At 40.1% G+C, this 16,218-nt stretch overlaps 1 protein-coding gene across 2 annotated transcripts in view; it reads right to left on the bottom strand.

Moving 5' to 3' along the window:
* Nucleotides 1-10,635: 10,635 nt before the first annotated feature.
* CNOT6 (CCR4-NOT transcription complex, subunit 6) overlaps nucleotides 10,636-16,218 on the bottom strand; it is a 91,405-nt gene continuing 85,822 nt past the window's right edge. Inside the window, exons 12-13 of one of the 2 annotated variants that reach the window (XM_011951720.1) lie at nucleotides 14,819-15,027; nucleotides 10,636-12,469 (exon numbers count right to left, since the gene is read on the bottom strand). In XM_011951720.1, coding sequence (XP_011807110.1) covers nucleotides 12,442-12,469; nucleotides 14,819-15,027 — 237 coding nt within the window. In that variant the 3' untranslated portion in view covers nucleotides 10,636-12,441. Of the gene's footprint in view, nucleotides 15,028-16,218 lie in introns of both variants that reach the window. The other variant, XM_011951721.1, reaches the window with a different exon arrangement.

Genomic DNA, 16,218 nt, shown 5'->3' with positions numbered 1-16,218 from the left:
CAGCTGCTCGGGAGACTGAGGCAGGAGAATTGCTTGAACCCAGGAGGTGGAGGTTGCGGTGAGCTGGAGATTGAGCCACTGCACTCCAGCCTGGGCAACAAGAGTGAAACTCCGTCTAAAAAAAAACAAAACAAGATCGTGTCACTGCACTCCAGCCTGGTGACAGAGTGAGACTCTGTCTAAAACAAAACAAAACAAAAAAACCCCAAATACCAAAGTTATCCGGGCATGGTGGCCTGTGCCTGTAATCCCAGCTACTTGGGAGGCTGAGGCGGGAGGATCACTTGAACCAGAAAGGTCAGGCTGCAGTGAGCCGTGATTGCACCACTGCACTCCAGCCTGGTCAACAGAGAGATACCCCGTCTCAAAATACATAAATAATACAGTAAAATAAAAAGTTTGGCCATTTTGATGAGTTCACAAGCAAACCACAACAGGCAAGAAGCCACCTGGATCCAGATGCCATGAAATCTTATCCACACATTGCCCCCAAGGCCCTGCAGGGCTGTGGATCTTCACGGGGTGGGGAAGGCTTTGGTCTGGACAACAGTGAACCAAGAGTGAGAATCACAAGGTCATGGGGACACTGACCCCACCATGACCCCAGGCCCGCCTCCCCCAGTATTATATATCCAGGCTTTTTGCAGGTTGTCTGCTAACAATTCCTTAACTAACTGGATTAAAACATCCGGGTAAATCATTATGGGAACATGTAGAGCCTGTTGGAACTGACGGTGGGTGGGCTGTGGTACTATCCTGAGATGGCCCTGCTACCCTCCACCCCTGGAATCTTTCCAGGAAAACAACAGGGGGAAAGCAAAGTGCTTAGTAAAAAAGGGAAACTGCGAATACCAGTTGAATTTCCAAGACCAGCTGCAACGTCTAGCTTCCTTCCTCCTGTAGATTCCTGGAAGAGAGACCAACATAATCCTGGAGGTGCTGGTCCCAAAGATACTGTTCGTCAGTGAGCAGGTATATGCAGACCTGCCCCCAAAGACCCAGGGAGCTAAGGGGCTGAAGAAAGAGTCTGACAAGCTCAGTTTCTCATAAATAACCATTTAATAGGGACTTAGAACCAGAAGCCATGTCTCGGGTGGACTTGAGGTGGTGCATCCCCCGCTGTCAACTCCCAGCCCCACCAGGGTGTGTATATCCCGGGGAAAAGGTACACATGCTTCAGCAGGGACGTGAGAGACAACGGAAGTCGATCCCTCAAAGGCAAGAGTGCTATGGCCAAAGTGCTGGGACTGAGTGAGGCATGACCATGGCGCCCAGCCCAAGGATAAAATGTTTTAAAATGGTTACAATGAAAAATATTTCATATTGCCACAAAAGTCCAAACACAAATTCTTTAAAGCAGCCTCTAAAAGTGGAAGTTAGGAAAACAAATAAACTTAACTTGGTTTCTAACGGGGGCCTAACAACCAAGGAACTATTCTAAGTAATGTAACAATGTAGTAATTTAATTTATGCCCTGGGATGGGTCCACCCCAAGGACAAGAGGAACTGTGAAAACAATTTTAAACTTCTCTTATTGGCGGCATTGCTACACTGAGGCCGTTCTGTGCATATTCTGTGACAACTCAGATGTGTAATCAGGTTACTGTCATTGAAGTCAGATTTCTGGCAAAGTTAAAAGAAGATGCTGATGATGTAAGAGTAAGTAAAACCTTAAGGCTCAAAATCACACTTGGACGTATAATTGTAAATGCCTGATGTTTTTAGATGTGGAGTCTCACTCTGTCACCCAGGCTGGAGTGTAATGATGCGATCACAGCTCACTGCAGCCTTGAACTCCTGGGCTCAGGCGATCCTCCCACCTCAGCCTCCCAAGTAGCTGGTACTATAGATGTGAGCCACTGCACCCGGCTTTTTTTTTTTTTTTTTAAATTTATGGCTGGCATGGTGGCTAATCCCAGCACTTTGGGAGGTCGAGGCAGGAGGATCCCTTGAGCCCAGGAGTTCAAGATCACCCTTGAACAAGGGCAGTAAGGTAAGACTTTATACAGAATATTTTAAAAATTAGCTGGGTGTGGTGGCGTGCGTCTGTAGTCCCAGCTACTTGGGAGGCTTAGGTGAGTGGGTCACTTGAGCCCAGAAAGTGAGCTGTGATTGTGCCACTGCACTCCAGCCTGGGTGAGTGAGACTCCTTCTCTGGGTGCCAAAGCAAGCCCCTGTCCCACCCCCCCAAAAAAACACCCCAGCATTAACAGGAGTTTGGAAGAAGTTGATTCCAGTCTAATGGATAACCGAGGGGTTCAAAGCTTCAGGTAGTAACTGCAGATGTGATAGAAATAACAAGAGAACTTGAATTAGAAGTGAATCCTGACTGAAGATGTGGCTGCACTGCTGCAACCCCATGATAAAACTTGAACAGGTGAGTAGTGGAGTGAGGAGTTACTCCTTATGGATGAGCAAAGAAAGTGGTTTATTGAGATGTAATCTCCTCCCAGTGAAGAGGCTGCGAACCTCACTGAAATGACCACATAGGAGGTAGTTTTAGAAAAGAGTACACAAACTTAGTTGACAAAGCAGCAGCCGGTTTTGAGGGGATTAACTCCAATTTTGAAAGAAGTTCTACTGTGAGTAAAATTCTATCAAACACAATTGCATGCAACATAGAGAAATCTTTTGTGAAAGGAAGAGTCAATGCTGCAAACTTCATTGTCTTATTTTAAGAAGTTGCCACAGCCACCCCAATGTTCTGCAACCACCACCCTGATCAGTCAGCAGCCATCAACATTGAGACAAGATCCTCTACCAGCAAAACGATTCTCACTCACTGAAGGCTCAGATTTGTAGGCAGTAAAGTATTTTAAAATTAAGGCATGTTCCTTAAGACATAATGCTATTGCATACTAATAGACTACACTATCGTGTAAACATAACTTTCACATGCACTGAGAAACCAAAAAGTTCACAACTTGCTTTACTGCAGTGGCCAGAAACAAAGCCCTCAATATCTCCGAGGTATGCCTGAATTCAGCTGTCCCAGCACTATTCATTGAGGATGCTACACCTTCCCCTATCGAGATATCTTGGCAAGTTTGTCACAGATCAATTGATGAGAAATGTAAGGGCTTATTTCTTGGGATTTAAATTCTATTCTATTGACCAATATGCTATCCTTATGCTAGAACCACACTGTCTTGATTATTGTAGCTTTGTAATTAGTTTTAAAATCAGGATGTTTTAGTCCTCCAACTTTGACCCTCTTCAAGACTGTTTGGCTATTTTGGAGGTCCCTTGGATTTCCATATGACTTTAAAGATTAGATTGTCAATTTCTGCAACAAACAAAAAGTCAGCTGGGATTCTGATAGAGACTGCATTGAATCTGTAGATCAATTTAGGGAATATTGCCATCTTAATATTATCCTTCAATCCAAGAACATGAATTCCTTGCTTTCTTGGGGGAAAGTCTTAGTCTTTCATCATTAAGTATAATATCAACTGTAGGTTCAGATTGAGGAAGTTCTCAGTTTTTTGTTTGTTTTTGAATGGAGAGTAAGTTTTGTCAATGATCCTATGCTTTTCTCCTTTATTCTACTGATACAATGCATCACCTTAATTGGATAAATCCCACTTGGTCATGGTGCAAAATCCTTTTTTATATGTTGCTGAATCCTATTTTGCTAGTATGTTTTTGAGGATTTTTGGATCTATATTTAAAAGTGATTAGTATGTAGTTTTCTTTGAGATATCTTTGTCTGGTTTTGATATCAGGGTAATATTGACCTCATAGAATGAGTTAAAAAGTGTTCCCTCTTCTACTTTTTGAAGTTTGTGAGTAATTGGTATCAACTTAAATACTTGATAGCATTCACCAGTGAAGCCATCAGGGCCTATGCTTTTCATTTTGTAGTTTTCTCCAGTACTAGTTCAATCTCTTTATTGCTGTACATCTATTCAGATTTTCTTTTCTTCTTGAGTCAGTTTTGGTAGTGTCTTTCTAGGAATCTATCCATGTCATCTACATTGTCTAATTCATTGGCATACAATTGTCCATAGCATTCCATAGTAATTCTTTTTATTCTATAAAGGTTGGTAGTAATGTCTCCCTTTCATTCCTGATTTTAGTAATTTAAGCAGTTTTTTATGTTCAGACTACTTAACGGCTCATCAATTTTGCTGATCTTTCCAAAGAATCAGTCTTTGATTCTCTATTGTTTTTTTTGTTTGTTTGTTTTGTTTTTTTGTTTGAGACAGTCTCCCTCTCTCACCAGGCTGGAGTGCAGTGGGCCATCTCGGCTCACTGCAACCTCTGCCTCCCGGGTTCAAGCAATTCTCCTGCCTTAGCTTCCTGAGTAGCTGGGACTACAGGCATGCACCACCACACCCAGCTAATTTTTCTATTTTTAGTAGAGACGGGGTCTCACCGTATTGGCCAGTCTGGTCTCCAGCTTCCCGACCTCGTGGTCTGCCCACCTGGGCCTCCCAAAGTGTTGGGATTATAGGCGTGAGCCACCACGCCTGGCCCTATACTGTTTTTCTATTCTCTATTTCATGATTTTCTGCTCTAGTTCTAATTACTTCCTTCTTTCTGCTTGCTTTGGGTTTGGTTTACCATTTTCCAGTGTCTTAAGTTGAAAAGAAGATTTAAGATCGTTTTTCGATTTTTGAGATGGAGTCTTGCTCTGTCACCCAGGATGGAGTGCAGTGGTGTGATCTCAGCTCACTGCAAGCTCGGCCTCCTGGGTTCACGCCATTCTCCTGCCTCAGCCTCCTGGGTAGCTGGGACTACAGGCGCCTGTCACCACACCTGGTTAATTTTTTTTTTTTTTTTGTATTTTTAGTAGAGATAGGGTTTCACCGTGTTAGCCAGGATGGTCTCGATCTCCTGACCTCGTGATCCGCCTGCCTCGGCCTCCCAAAGTGCTAGGAGCCACTGTGCATGGCCCCAAAATCTTTTAAAATGTGTTTATAAATTTAAGTATTGCTTTCACTGCATCCCATGTTTTCGTATATCGTCTTTTCATTTATTTCAAAGTATTTTCAAACTTCCCTGGTTTCACTTCATTGATTGGATAATATATTTGGTATGATTTCAATCCTTTTAAGCTTATTATGGCTTGTTTTATAGCATCGCATATGATCTGTCCTAGAGAATATTCCATGTACACCCGGGAGAAATGTATATTCTGGTATTGTTTTACTTGTCTATCAGGTTCAGTTGGTGTTTCCTGTTCACATCGATTAATGCTTAGCTGTTCTATTGAGAGAAAGGTACTGAAATTTCCATTTATTATTGCTGAATTGTCAATTTCTCCCTTCCATTCTGTCAGCTTTTGCTTCCTGTAGGTTGGGGCTTTGTTATTTGTTGTTGCTTATCATTAGAAGATCTCCTTCTTTATCTCTAGGAACATTTTGTTTCCTAGTCTATTTTGCCTGACATTAGTATAGCTCCAATTTTTATAGTTCCTGTTTGCATGACATCTTCTTCCATCCTTGTACTCTCAGCCTATGTGTCACCTTTATATCTAAAGTGCATTTCCTATAAATATCATATAGCTGAATCTTAAAAATTGATTCACATACCAAAGTTGTACCAAATATACTTGTTTTATAACTGGATCAAATCCCCAAAATCATTTAAAAATTTTTTTGGACCCACATCAACAAACCTGCTATTTCCATTTTATGGGAATCTATTGAACTTTGTAGCAAAAGTATTTGTTTCTAAGTACTCACGAATTCTTGCATTGACTCTAGAATATGAACATCAAATTCAAAGCAGTAATGCATGATTTAAAAAACTCTAAATTTTATTTTTTCGAGACAGGGTCTCCCTGTATTGCTCAGGCTGGTCTTAAACTCCCAACCTCGAGCAGTCCTTCTGCTTTGGCCTGAGTGCTGGGATTACAGATGTGAACCACCATGCTTGGCAGCTACTCTAAGTTTATCAGTGTATCAACAGTGTTCTTCAAATTTTACTTGTAATCTTTGCAACTTATAAAATGTTAAACTACAATTAAAATTTTAAATGTCAGAAAATGCGTCAAATTCATATTCTTAATATAATTCTTTGCATTATAAAGTTTCAATTTCAACATAAATTCTTGTACCTGTCTGTGAACATCACAAATAAGCTTTTCCTTTCTTTGGAGCTTCACCTTTAGTTCATTCATATTCAGTGTGATATTGGTGAGAAAATGTGCACCATAGACTGACGTATTTTGCTTTAGATTATTGCATACATGATAGCATTCCTTTTATTGCAAAAGAATCTTAAATTGGAATCAACAGAACAATGAATCACTAAAACTCCTTCACAATTCAGCAAATAATTAGCAAAGACATGATCTTTAAACTGTCTTATTTATTATCATTATATTTTTTGAGATAAAGTCTCGCTCTTGTCGCCCAGGCTGGAGTGCAGTGGCACGATCCCGGCTCACCGCAACCTCTGCCTCCCGGATTCAAGCAATTCTCCTGCCTCTGTCTCCCAAGCAGTTATTACAGGCGCCTGCCAGCACGCCCGGTTAATTTTGTATTTTTAGTAGAGACAGGGTTTCACTAGGTTGGCCAGGCTGGTCTTGAACTGCTGACCTCAGGAGATCCACTCACCTCAGCCTCCCAAAGTGCTGGGATTACAGGCGTGAGTCGCCACTGATTTTAAATTTAATAATTTGTATGTATATATATTTGTGTGTATATATGTGTACATGTATATATCTCTATGTGTGTGTGTGTGTGTGTGTGTATATATATTTGAGATGGAGTCTCCCTCTGTTGCCAGTCTGGGCACTGGAGCGGTATCGGCTCACAGCAACCTCTGCCTCTTAGGTTCATGTGATTCTTCTGCCTCAGCCTCCCGAGTAGGTGGGACTACAGGCACACACCACCATGCCTGGTTACTTTTTGTATTTTTAGTAGAGATGGGGTTTCACCACGTTGGGCAGGATGGTCTCGATCTCCTGGCCTCATGATCTGCCAGCCTCGGCCTCCCAAAGTGCTGGGATTACAGGCGTGAGCCACCACACCTGGCCTCATGTATATTTTTTAAACTAGAAAAATATGAACATACATCTCACTTTAACTACTAATTAGGATTTACATAGGCCACAGTAACTGTCTGCATATAACATTTAGATAAATACACTATAATGTTACTTTGGTTAGTAGTAAAATACTGTTAGAATGAAGTCAATTTTTTGATACCATCTGGCAATGTGTTTAGGTGTCATACAAACAAGCAATGCAATGGTTCTCTATCTAAACAATGCAACAATTAAAAGATAAATGTGATCCTATAAACATGTGATCCTATAAAAATCGTTTTGCTTAACAAAAAAGAATATTTTTCAGTACCAGTCACAACAGCCATATTTCAAATGCTCAGACGCCACACATGGCTAGAGGCCACCACGCTGAATACCGCACATGAGAGGAGTTTCGCAGAGCTGAGGATTCTTGGATCCCTCCCTTCACCGGTTGTGTGCTGCTCTGCCTACACATCTTCCAATGCTGGGTCTTACCAGCAACCTCGGAAAGACAGTCTTTTTACATTTAAACTATTTTCAGTAATACAAAAAGTCAAAGGGAAACAGGCTAAGAGAATTAATTTAGCATCAAATGCTACCTTTTATCATTTTCTGGAATTACTAAGCTGTTTAGTAGGGGCACCATGGATTTCTCTTGCAGACTAAAATCTGAATAAATGGTAATGGGGAATGAAGTACAATTCAGCTTCAGAAACAAGAGTCTTCAACTAAATACTTTTGTCAGATGGGTAAAGGAAAAATGGGGGCCTTGGTGGCAGACACAGATTTTGAGTCAGGGTTTACGTAAAGAAAACAATGCCTGGACAAAACTCATTTATCCGTCTCTTCATCCACACGTGAGGCAGGAATTGAGATTATTACTTCCCTTTCCTAAGTATTTCAAAATTTCCTTTCCTTTCTAGGCTTACTGCTCTGCAAGCCCGCCTCAGCTTAGCTGTCAACTGGACCACACCAGAAACCAGCTAACTAGTCTGACACCAAGTATACGTCTCCCCTTTTAACGCACCCTGCACAGCGCCGCTACGGCTACCTTCCCAGTAGCCTGTTTCTTCCTCCACACCTATCGCATCTTCAGCACCCAGTGCACTAGATTTAGATCAACGAACAACTGGAAGGATGATGCCTGTAAATCTTTATTTCCAAACTAAGCACAGAGTCTGACAATTGCAAATCTCTCAATTTTAAGTAAGCTTAGGCAACTTACTGGGTAACTCTGTAAGCCCAGAAGCTTTGAGTCACTTTGCTGGTAAGCTGGAAGGTATCCAGCAATTAAAGCTCTTAAGACTGGCCTCAGGTTGGGCTTGACAGAGCAAGCCAAGTTTCCTGTAACAGACCCAAACTCCTTTAACAGCTTTTGGGGAGATTAGAGTGATCTAAAAGTTTGTGATTCAAAGAAAATGAGGAAACTGACATCTCCTCGTTCATTTGATTAAAAATGTTAAATGTGCTGAAACTGCAGAAACTGGTTTTCATGCTACTTTGCAATCCAGCCGTCCTCCCAACCCCTAGCTAGACTAGCTGGTTAGACTCATTTATGTAACAATCTACTTAAAATACTATTCAGGGGAAATCTACTTACAAAAACATTTCTCAAATTCTCATAAAATTCTAGTAGAAAACTATCTTCTACAAGTTTCTTCTAATACATAACCACTCATTATGTTAAAATTATCTTTAATAATAGTCTAAAAAGGGCGTAAAACTCTCAGTATATAACATGGTTATCTAAAACCTAAAAACTTTATTCTAAATATATTTCAGTTCATGTTTCTTTAGATACTTGTTCCTTTAAAGAACATTAACTGGAATTTATCAAGTAACATGGCACATACTTCATTAATTTTTTTTTTTTTTTTGAGGCGGAGTCTCACTCTGTCGCCTGGACTGGAGTGCAGTGGCCGGATCTCAGCTCACTGCAAGCTCCGCCTCCTGGGTTTACGCCATTCTAAACCTGCCTCAGCCTCTGGAGTAGCTGGGACTACAGGCACCCGCCACCTCGCCCAGCTAGTTTTTTTTGTATTTTTAGTAGAGACAGGGTTTCACCGTGTTAGCCAGGATGGTCTCGATCTCCTGACCTCGTGATCCGCCCGTCTCGGCCTCCCAAAGTGCTGGGATTACAGGCTTGAGCCACCGCGCCCGGCCAATTTTTTTTTTTTTTTTAAGACAGGGTCTTGCTCTGTCACCCAGGTTGGGGTGCAGTGGTGCCATCCGGGTTCACTGCAAACCTTAGCCTCCCGGGCTCAAGCAGTTCTCCTGTCTCAGCTTCCCGAGTGGCTGGAACAATAGGTATGCACCACCATGCCCAGCTAATTTTTATTTTTTGTAGAGGTGGGCTTTTACCATATTGCCCAGGCTGGTCTTGAACCTCTGTGCTCAAGTGATCTGCCCACCTCGGCCTCTGAAAGTGCTGGGATTATAGGCATGAGCTACTGCACCCAACCTATTAACTTTTTTATACTTATTTTTTGACAATTATATGGAGGAAGAAAAACTCACTATAGTGGTAAAATTGCATAGTCATGCACCGTGCATAATGACATTTTCGTCAAAGACTGACCACATATATGAGGATGGTCCATAAGATATAACAGAGCTGCCTATTCTGATTTTTTTTTTTTCAGAGTCTCACTTTGTCACTGAGGCTGGAGTACAGTGCCACAATCTCCTCACTGAAACCTCCACCTCCTGGGCTCAAGCAATTCTCCCACCTCAGCCTCTTAAGTAGCTGTGACCACAGGCATGTGCCACCATGCCCAGCTAATTTTTCTGTTTTATAGAGATGGGGTTTCACCATGTTGCCCAGTCTGGTCTTGAACTCCTGGCCTCAAGTGATCCGCCCACCTCGGCCTCCCAAAATGAGATTACAGGCATGATCCACTGCACCCAGCCTCAGACATACCATTTTTTTTGACTCTGTCGCCCAGGCTGGAGTGCAGTGGTGTGATCTCGGCTCACTGCAAGTTCTGCCTCCCGGGTTCACGCCATTCTCCTGCGTCAGTCTTCTGAGTAGCTGGGACTACAGGCGCCCGCTATCACGCCTGTTTTTTAATTTTTATTTATTTTTCAGTAGAGACGGGGTTTCACTATGTTAGCCAGGATGGTCTTGGCCTCCCAAAGTGCTGGGATTACAGGCATGAGCCGCCGCGCCCAGCCTACTTTGTCTTTTCCATGTTTCCCGGCCTATTCTGTCTTTACCATTGTCTTACAACTGCTTACAATGTTCACTACAGTACCATGCTGTACAGGTTTCCAGCCTAGGAGCAACAGGCTAAGCCACAAAGCTGAGATATGTAACAGGCTACACCATTTAGGTTTGTGTAAATACAATCTGATGTTCACACAATGGCAAAATCGCCTAAGGATGCATTTCTCAGAATATATCCCCCTAATGTGCATCACTGTATTAAGGATTAAGTAGAACATGCCTACTTTAAAAATTGGAGATCAAAGCAAATATTCATTTTATCTAAACTGTCCAGATTTTGAATTTTTCCCAAATGTACATAAAAATTTACATTTGCTATAGAAGTAGTTTCTAAAAGCAAAGGAACTCATGTTTTCTCAATTGTAAGCTGACATCTGAAGACTTACGAAGTCACACGTTTTTAAAGTTTACATATACAACAAAATAGAGGCAACAAGTAAAACATTTAATGAATTATTATAACCCCGACACAAAGTTTGCTACTGTATTTAAAAGCATTTATTTAAAATATGTCAACCTCCTTCCAAAAGACGGAAGACACGAGCCCATTTCTTATATCATGAGGTATAAGGTAACAACAACGAAAATCCTAAATGCAAAAGGACCATCAGTTGCCTAAATATAAAATTGAACTTTGGCAAAGATATAAGTGTTATACAGAATAACAGCCAATAAAGAAATACATTAGTTTACACCATTTCCCCATATCATGGCCCTGTCCCCCTGCATTCTTCCCTTTGGAAGGGTGAGTTACAACCCTGTCCCAGATGATTCAGAATTTTAAATACGTGGTCTGCTGATTAACATCTATTTTTCCTCAAACCTCAGTACTACAGCTATACAAATTACACTTCTAAAATATTTGAAACAGATATTGAATTTATTGGTTGGCTATGAGTAGGAAAATACATCGGTAAAGAAAAAAGACCCTGTATATAAATATAATACTAGCTAGTTACAATTTGACCAAGAAGGTTCCACTGAAAAGAACAGTACAAGCCCTTGTCACCACCAGTCCATATGGTATATTCAGTTTCCCACCACCCTCATCAAAGAGCTGCCTGGGCGAATGGGACATTCTTTGAGCTTATAGTGCAGATAATGTGCTGGGTTTTGTTACATGAATGGTAAACAAGAGTTAGTCCAGTGCATTACACAAGATAATGTACTGTGAATAAAGACTAGATACTTTATTTTAGACACTACTTCAACATACCAGTTACTAAAATTTATGTAACCAAAAAGAAGAGCAAAGTGAACATCTTAAAATACTGTTTATGAATGGTGAAGAACATCTGCTAAAGGAGTTCTTGGAATTATCTGCAACATTTGTACTGGATATTCTGATAGCTTTATTAAAAAAAAATGCTGTAATTGTTTTGCCTAGCTTGGTTTCATTCCTTATATATGACCCCAAAACCTTGGAAGTCAGTATGGAAACTAGTTTCCATAAATTTAAATAGTACAAAGTGAAACTCTAAAACTTGAATGTTATTATTGAGAACCTGAATCTCAAAAGAGCTTTGAAATTTTAATTTAAACATTTAGAAGTGCATTCCATCCAATTTAATAATGTCCCTAAGTTTGAAAGTGCTAATAACCCCAAGTAAGTTTTCCTGGTTGTCACTAAATCATATTAAAAACACACACACACACACAAAAAACCCACATTTTTGGAGATGTTCTCTGCCTATCTTTGGGACTATTAAAGTTGCACTCAACAATTCATTTCTACAACTTTAGCTTAAATTATGCCATAAATTAATTTAAATTCTCAAAGTATAAATAATTACCATTAATATGGTGAAGCTGTACTTCAAGAGATTTGCAACAAGGACTTGAGTGCCTTCAAACTTCTGATCTTTAAAACAGAAAACATGCCCTAAATTTTTTGTAAAACATTTCTAAAATGGATTTATCCAGCAAAAACATTGAAATTACATTATGGCAACACATTAAATATATTTGTTACAGAATTTTTGAAAAAAATCTACACCATGAAAACATACTAGTTTTTATTGCATTTGAGGGAGTATAGATTATTGAAAATTATTTAGGACACACAAAATACCTAAAACATGAAACCTTTCTTAACAAAAGCATCATTGTCTATTTTGGTGTGACTGTTTATTCCCTACAGACCCCAAATATTCCTTCCTCTTTTGAAGGTTACAGTTGAAAATCTACACTCTTGGTTCAATTTATCACTGTCCAAATAAGGTGGAGAAGCTGTTCAAACTGATCCACAGAATGCAGTATGCCTGGAAGAGGCAAAACAAGTATTTTCAAGACATAACAGGCCATTATATCTTAATATGCTGCCCAAATTCAAATATATTGTAGACAATAACAAATACAGATGAATACACTTTGTGTAAAGCTCAAACCTTTAGCATCTAACAAGTGCACTCTAGCTCCAGCATCTATGAAAAGATGACATCCTCCATTAACAAACACAAAATGAGTAAGTGCTCCTTCTCTCCTGCTTCCATAATGCTCTCTGGACCTGTGATTGCATAATGCAGATCGTAGGAAAAGCTGCTTCCTCAGCCTCATTAGTCCAACCAGCTCCAGCTCACCTTCACTGGAAATTGTCATGATGCATATTACCAACACAGTGTTCAGGAAAAATGAGTAAACATACCTTTTATTCACACTCTACAAAAAAACCAATAACAAAACCCCATACAAAGTTATGCACTGGTTCTACATCAATACGAGCTTTCCAATGTTCTGATTATAAACTGGATGTGTTTGGTGTCAGCACAACTTAAACAAAAAGCAAAAAACAAAACCAAAACATCACAATGAAATCCTAGAAAAAACAAAAAAACAAAAAACCCTCAAAGGAAAGAAACAGGTCCAAGACAAAGATTCAACATCAAAACCTTTTAGAAAATTTTTTAAAAGAAAAAAAAAAAAAAAAACATTTCCCAAACGACTCATTCTCTATATAAAAATTGTTAGTAACAGTCAATATTTTTTTTCCTAATGCTCACATGGCATCCTTTTGCTCCCCTGCCTGCAGTTGAAACAAAAGCAGTTTGACCAAACTCCCTCTGAATTCATTTGACTTTTGAGAGAAGAATTAATAAATGAGAACAGACCATGTACACGTTCACTTTGCAAAGTTAAAGCTGGTTTTCATCTCTATTCTACTAATGGCACTACAGGCAAAATAGAGGGTGTGATGTAACTTTTATCTTGGTTGACACACTAAAATGACTTAGTCATTTAAAAAATGATCTGAAGAATTGTCTTAGGGACTTGTTTTGAAAATACATCTAATTCATACTGCTTCATAAATGGAAAATTACTTCTTCTTAAAAAAGGATTAAAAAAATAACAAAAAGACTAAGGAATACATGGACAACAAAAAGAATTCACATGATAGTAGTATTCCGGGTGACAAGCAGCATACTGCAATGACACCGAGAAGCAGTGCTTGGATCTGGTGAGCAAAGATCCAGGGATTCACCCTATAACATGTTCCAAAATGTGATATTCAATGCTTCACAATGGGAAAAAGCCACAGCTCATACAAAAGCATTTTCATAAAATTCTCACAAATGTTAAACAGTATTTTAAAAATATAAAAGAGGATGCACAGATTTTCTCTGCATGCACAGGCAGTGCTTGGTGAGAACAAATTTAGGCAGGCACAGTGGAGGTTGGACAGGAAGTGTCTCAAAAAAGAGTTAAGAAGCTGTACCTAAGCAGCTGTAGTTTTTTAACTTAAAAAAGTTAGATTTAAAAATATCAGAATGTACATATATCAACCATTACATTCAGTCCATAAATGTCTACAGATCATCACTGTTCGGCTTATCTGTCCTGGTAGATAGTTTTCATAAAAATTCATGAATAAGTTGCCTCTGGTCTGAAAACATCCTCAGGTTTAAGCAGATTTGTATGTAAAGAACCATGTTCTCAATTTAAAAATAAAGTAGTACAAAAGGGCTAACAAAACCCTAAGAGTGCAAATCACAAGCAGAGAAAGTCTGTTGCAGCTTCTTTTACAAGCTGGCCTTTATAACACATGAAACAGGTTCTTTTTCTTTAAAAAAAATTTAGCCTTAGTTTACAATACAATCATTTCCAAATGATTTTTTTTAGTACAAAATTTCATAAATCAGGTCTTCTGTGGATCATATACAATCATAAAGGCTAAATTCAGATTCTATATTTTACAAACAAGTCTGAAAAAGGAGGGAGTAAAGTATGGAATAATGGTCTCTGGATGTTACTACTGGCCTCAAAAAAGTAGTGCTACAGATTTCTGTGCAAAGAGAATATGCTGTTCAAACATTTTCCTATTTCAAGGCATGAAAATATTATATTGGATAGAATAGGAAAATTTCTTATAACAAATTAAAGATAGGTGCAAACACACCAATCCCTGTCTAGCAGTATAAAGCATATTGGGCTCAGAATTTGTCTGTTGCTAGCACCTGGCTTTCATACTATATCCTTATCAAATAATCAGATTGAAAATCCAAATCATTCTTAAGCAAACAAAAATCCTCAGTGGCCATACCTCACTCCCCTATGTTCAGATTTTCACAAGTTTACAAGTGAATCAAGGCTGTCCTCTGAAGGTGCTTGACTACCTCCTGCCAGGAAGGTGGATGCCGTTGACTTGGGGCAGGAAAGGCAGTAAGAGCTCCAGTTGTGCAAAAAGTGAGAAGTGGTCAGAGGGAATGAGGGGGTGCGGGCAGCCACTGATGTTATTCTCAACCAGCCAGTGGTGGTCCAGAGGGCCCAGGATGCCTAAGGTATTCAGCTGAGGTTTAGAATAGAAAATGTAGTCGATTATACCCTGAAAAACAACAGAAAAAAAGATAAGCACCACATAAGAAAACACTAAAATCCTGAATGCTTTCAAGACATGTCTTTACTGTCATGTTTGGTGAACAGAACAAAACAAGTGAAACATACTAGCTTGTAGGATGAGGTCTGTACTACATACACCAAATGGTCCCCTTGCAAAATGTCAAATCTAGCAGAACGAAGCATTCTTCTTATCTGGATCTTTAATAAGACCTAAAAGACCCTTCAGGATGCAGCCTCTGCTTCTCTTTCCTAGACTAATTTGTGCCATTTTCCCTGCTGCCACACTAGCCTTTGGAGTTAGAAAGGGGTGAGGATGGGAGGGGAACCTGTAGGTACCAAGTTCTTTCCTGCCCCAGGACACACACACACCCCCACACTCCACCCAGCATTTTCCTGCCCAAGGACAGACACACACACACTCTCTCTCTCTCCCCCGCCGCCATTCTGCCTGGAACACTTTCTTCTACTTGTTATGAGGTCAATTCCTTCCTAATCTTTCAATGTCAGGTTCAACTGCTTTCCAAAGACCTTCCTGAATCCTGCTCCTACCTACTTAGCTACCCTACCTCCCATCACTGATTCACTTCCCTTGCTAATGGCCATCTCAAGGTATAATTATCTATTCATTTGTGTGGTTGAGACTTATCTCTCATCACATCTCAGCTCCACGAGGGCAGGACTGTCTCTACCTGACCCCCTTTTCTCTCAGCAGCACCCCGCCATGGCATCTAATAAACTGTTCCCATCTGATGGTTCTGCTCCTCTCCTCGACATGCTCTTGGCCAAATGTACTGAAGGACAATCAAGTATCTTTTTCCTGCCTCTGTATCAGCAACAGAAAGAAAACCCTAAGCTTTCCCACCCTTTGGTTGCTACCCATGCCTTCTCTTCAATGTCTCCTGAAGAATCTGAAAGGAAGGGGCACTTGAGGATCAACAGGGGTTTACTTTCTATGCTCTAAGGTGCAAGAGCTCCTGAGATACTGTCTAAACTCTTATTTACACTCTGACAATCGAATCTAAATGATTACTTTTCCAGCAGCAGAAACAGAAAGCTGGGAGTTAAGAACGCAGAAATGCAACAAGTAGTTTAAAAGGCAGCTGAGTCAGATGCGGTAGCTCCTGTCTATAACCCCAGCACTTTGGGAGGCTAAGGCAGGAGGATTGCTTGAGGCCAG

This window comes from Colobus angolensis, unplaced genomic scaffold, assembly GCF_000951035.1.
Source record: "Colobus angolensis palliatus isolate OR3802 unplaced genomic scaffold, Cang.pa_1.0 Scaffold325, whole genome shotgun sequence".
Lineage (NCBI taxonomy): Eukaryota > Metazoa > Chordata > Mammalia > Primates > Cercopithecidae > Colobus > Colobus angolensis.
The sequence above is the reverse complement of the archived record's forward strand: the minus strand, read 5'-3'. Positions and strand labels throughout refer to the sequence as shown.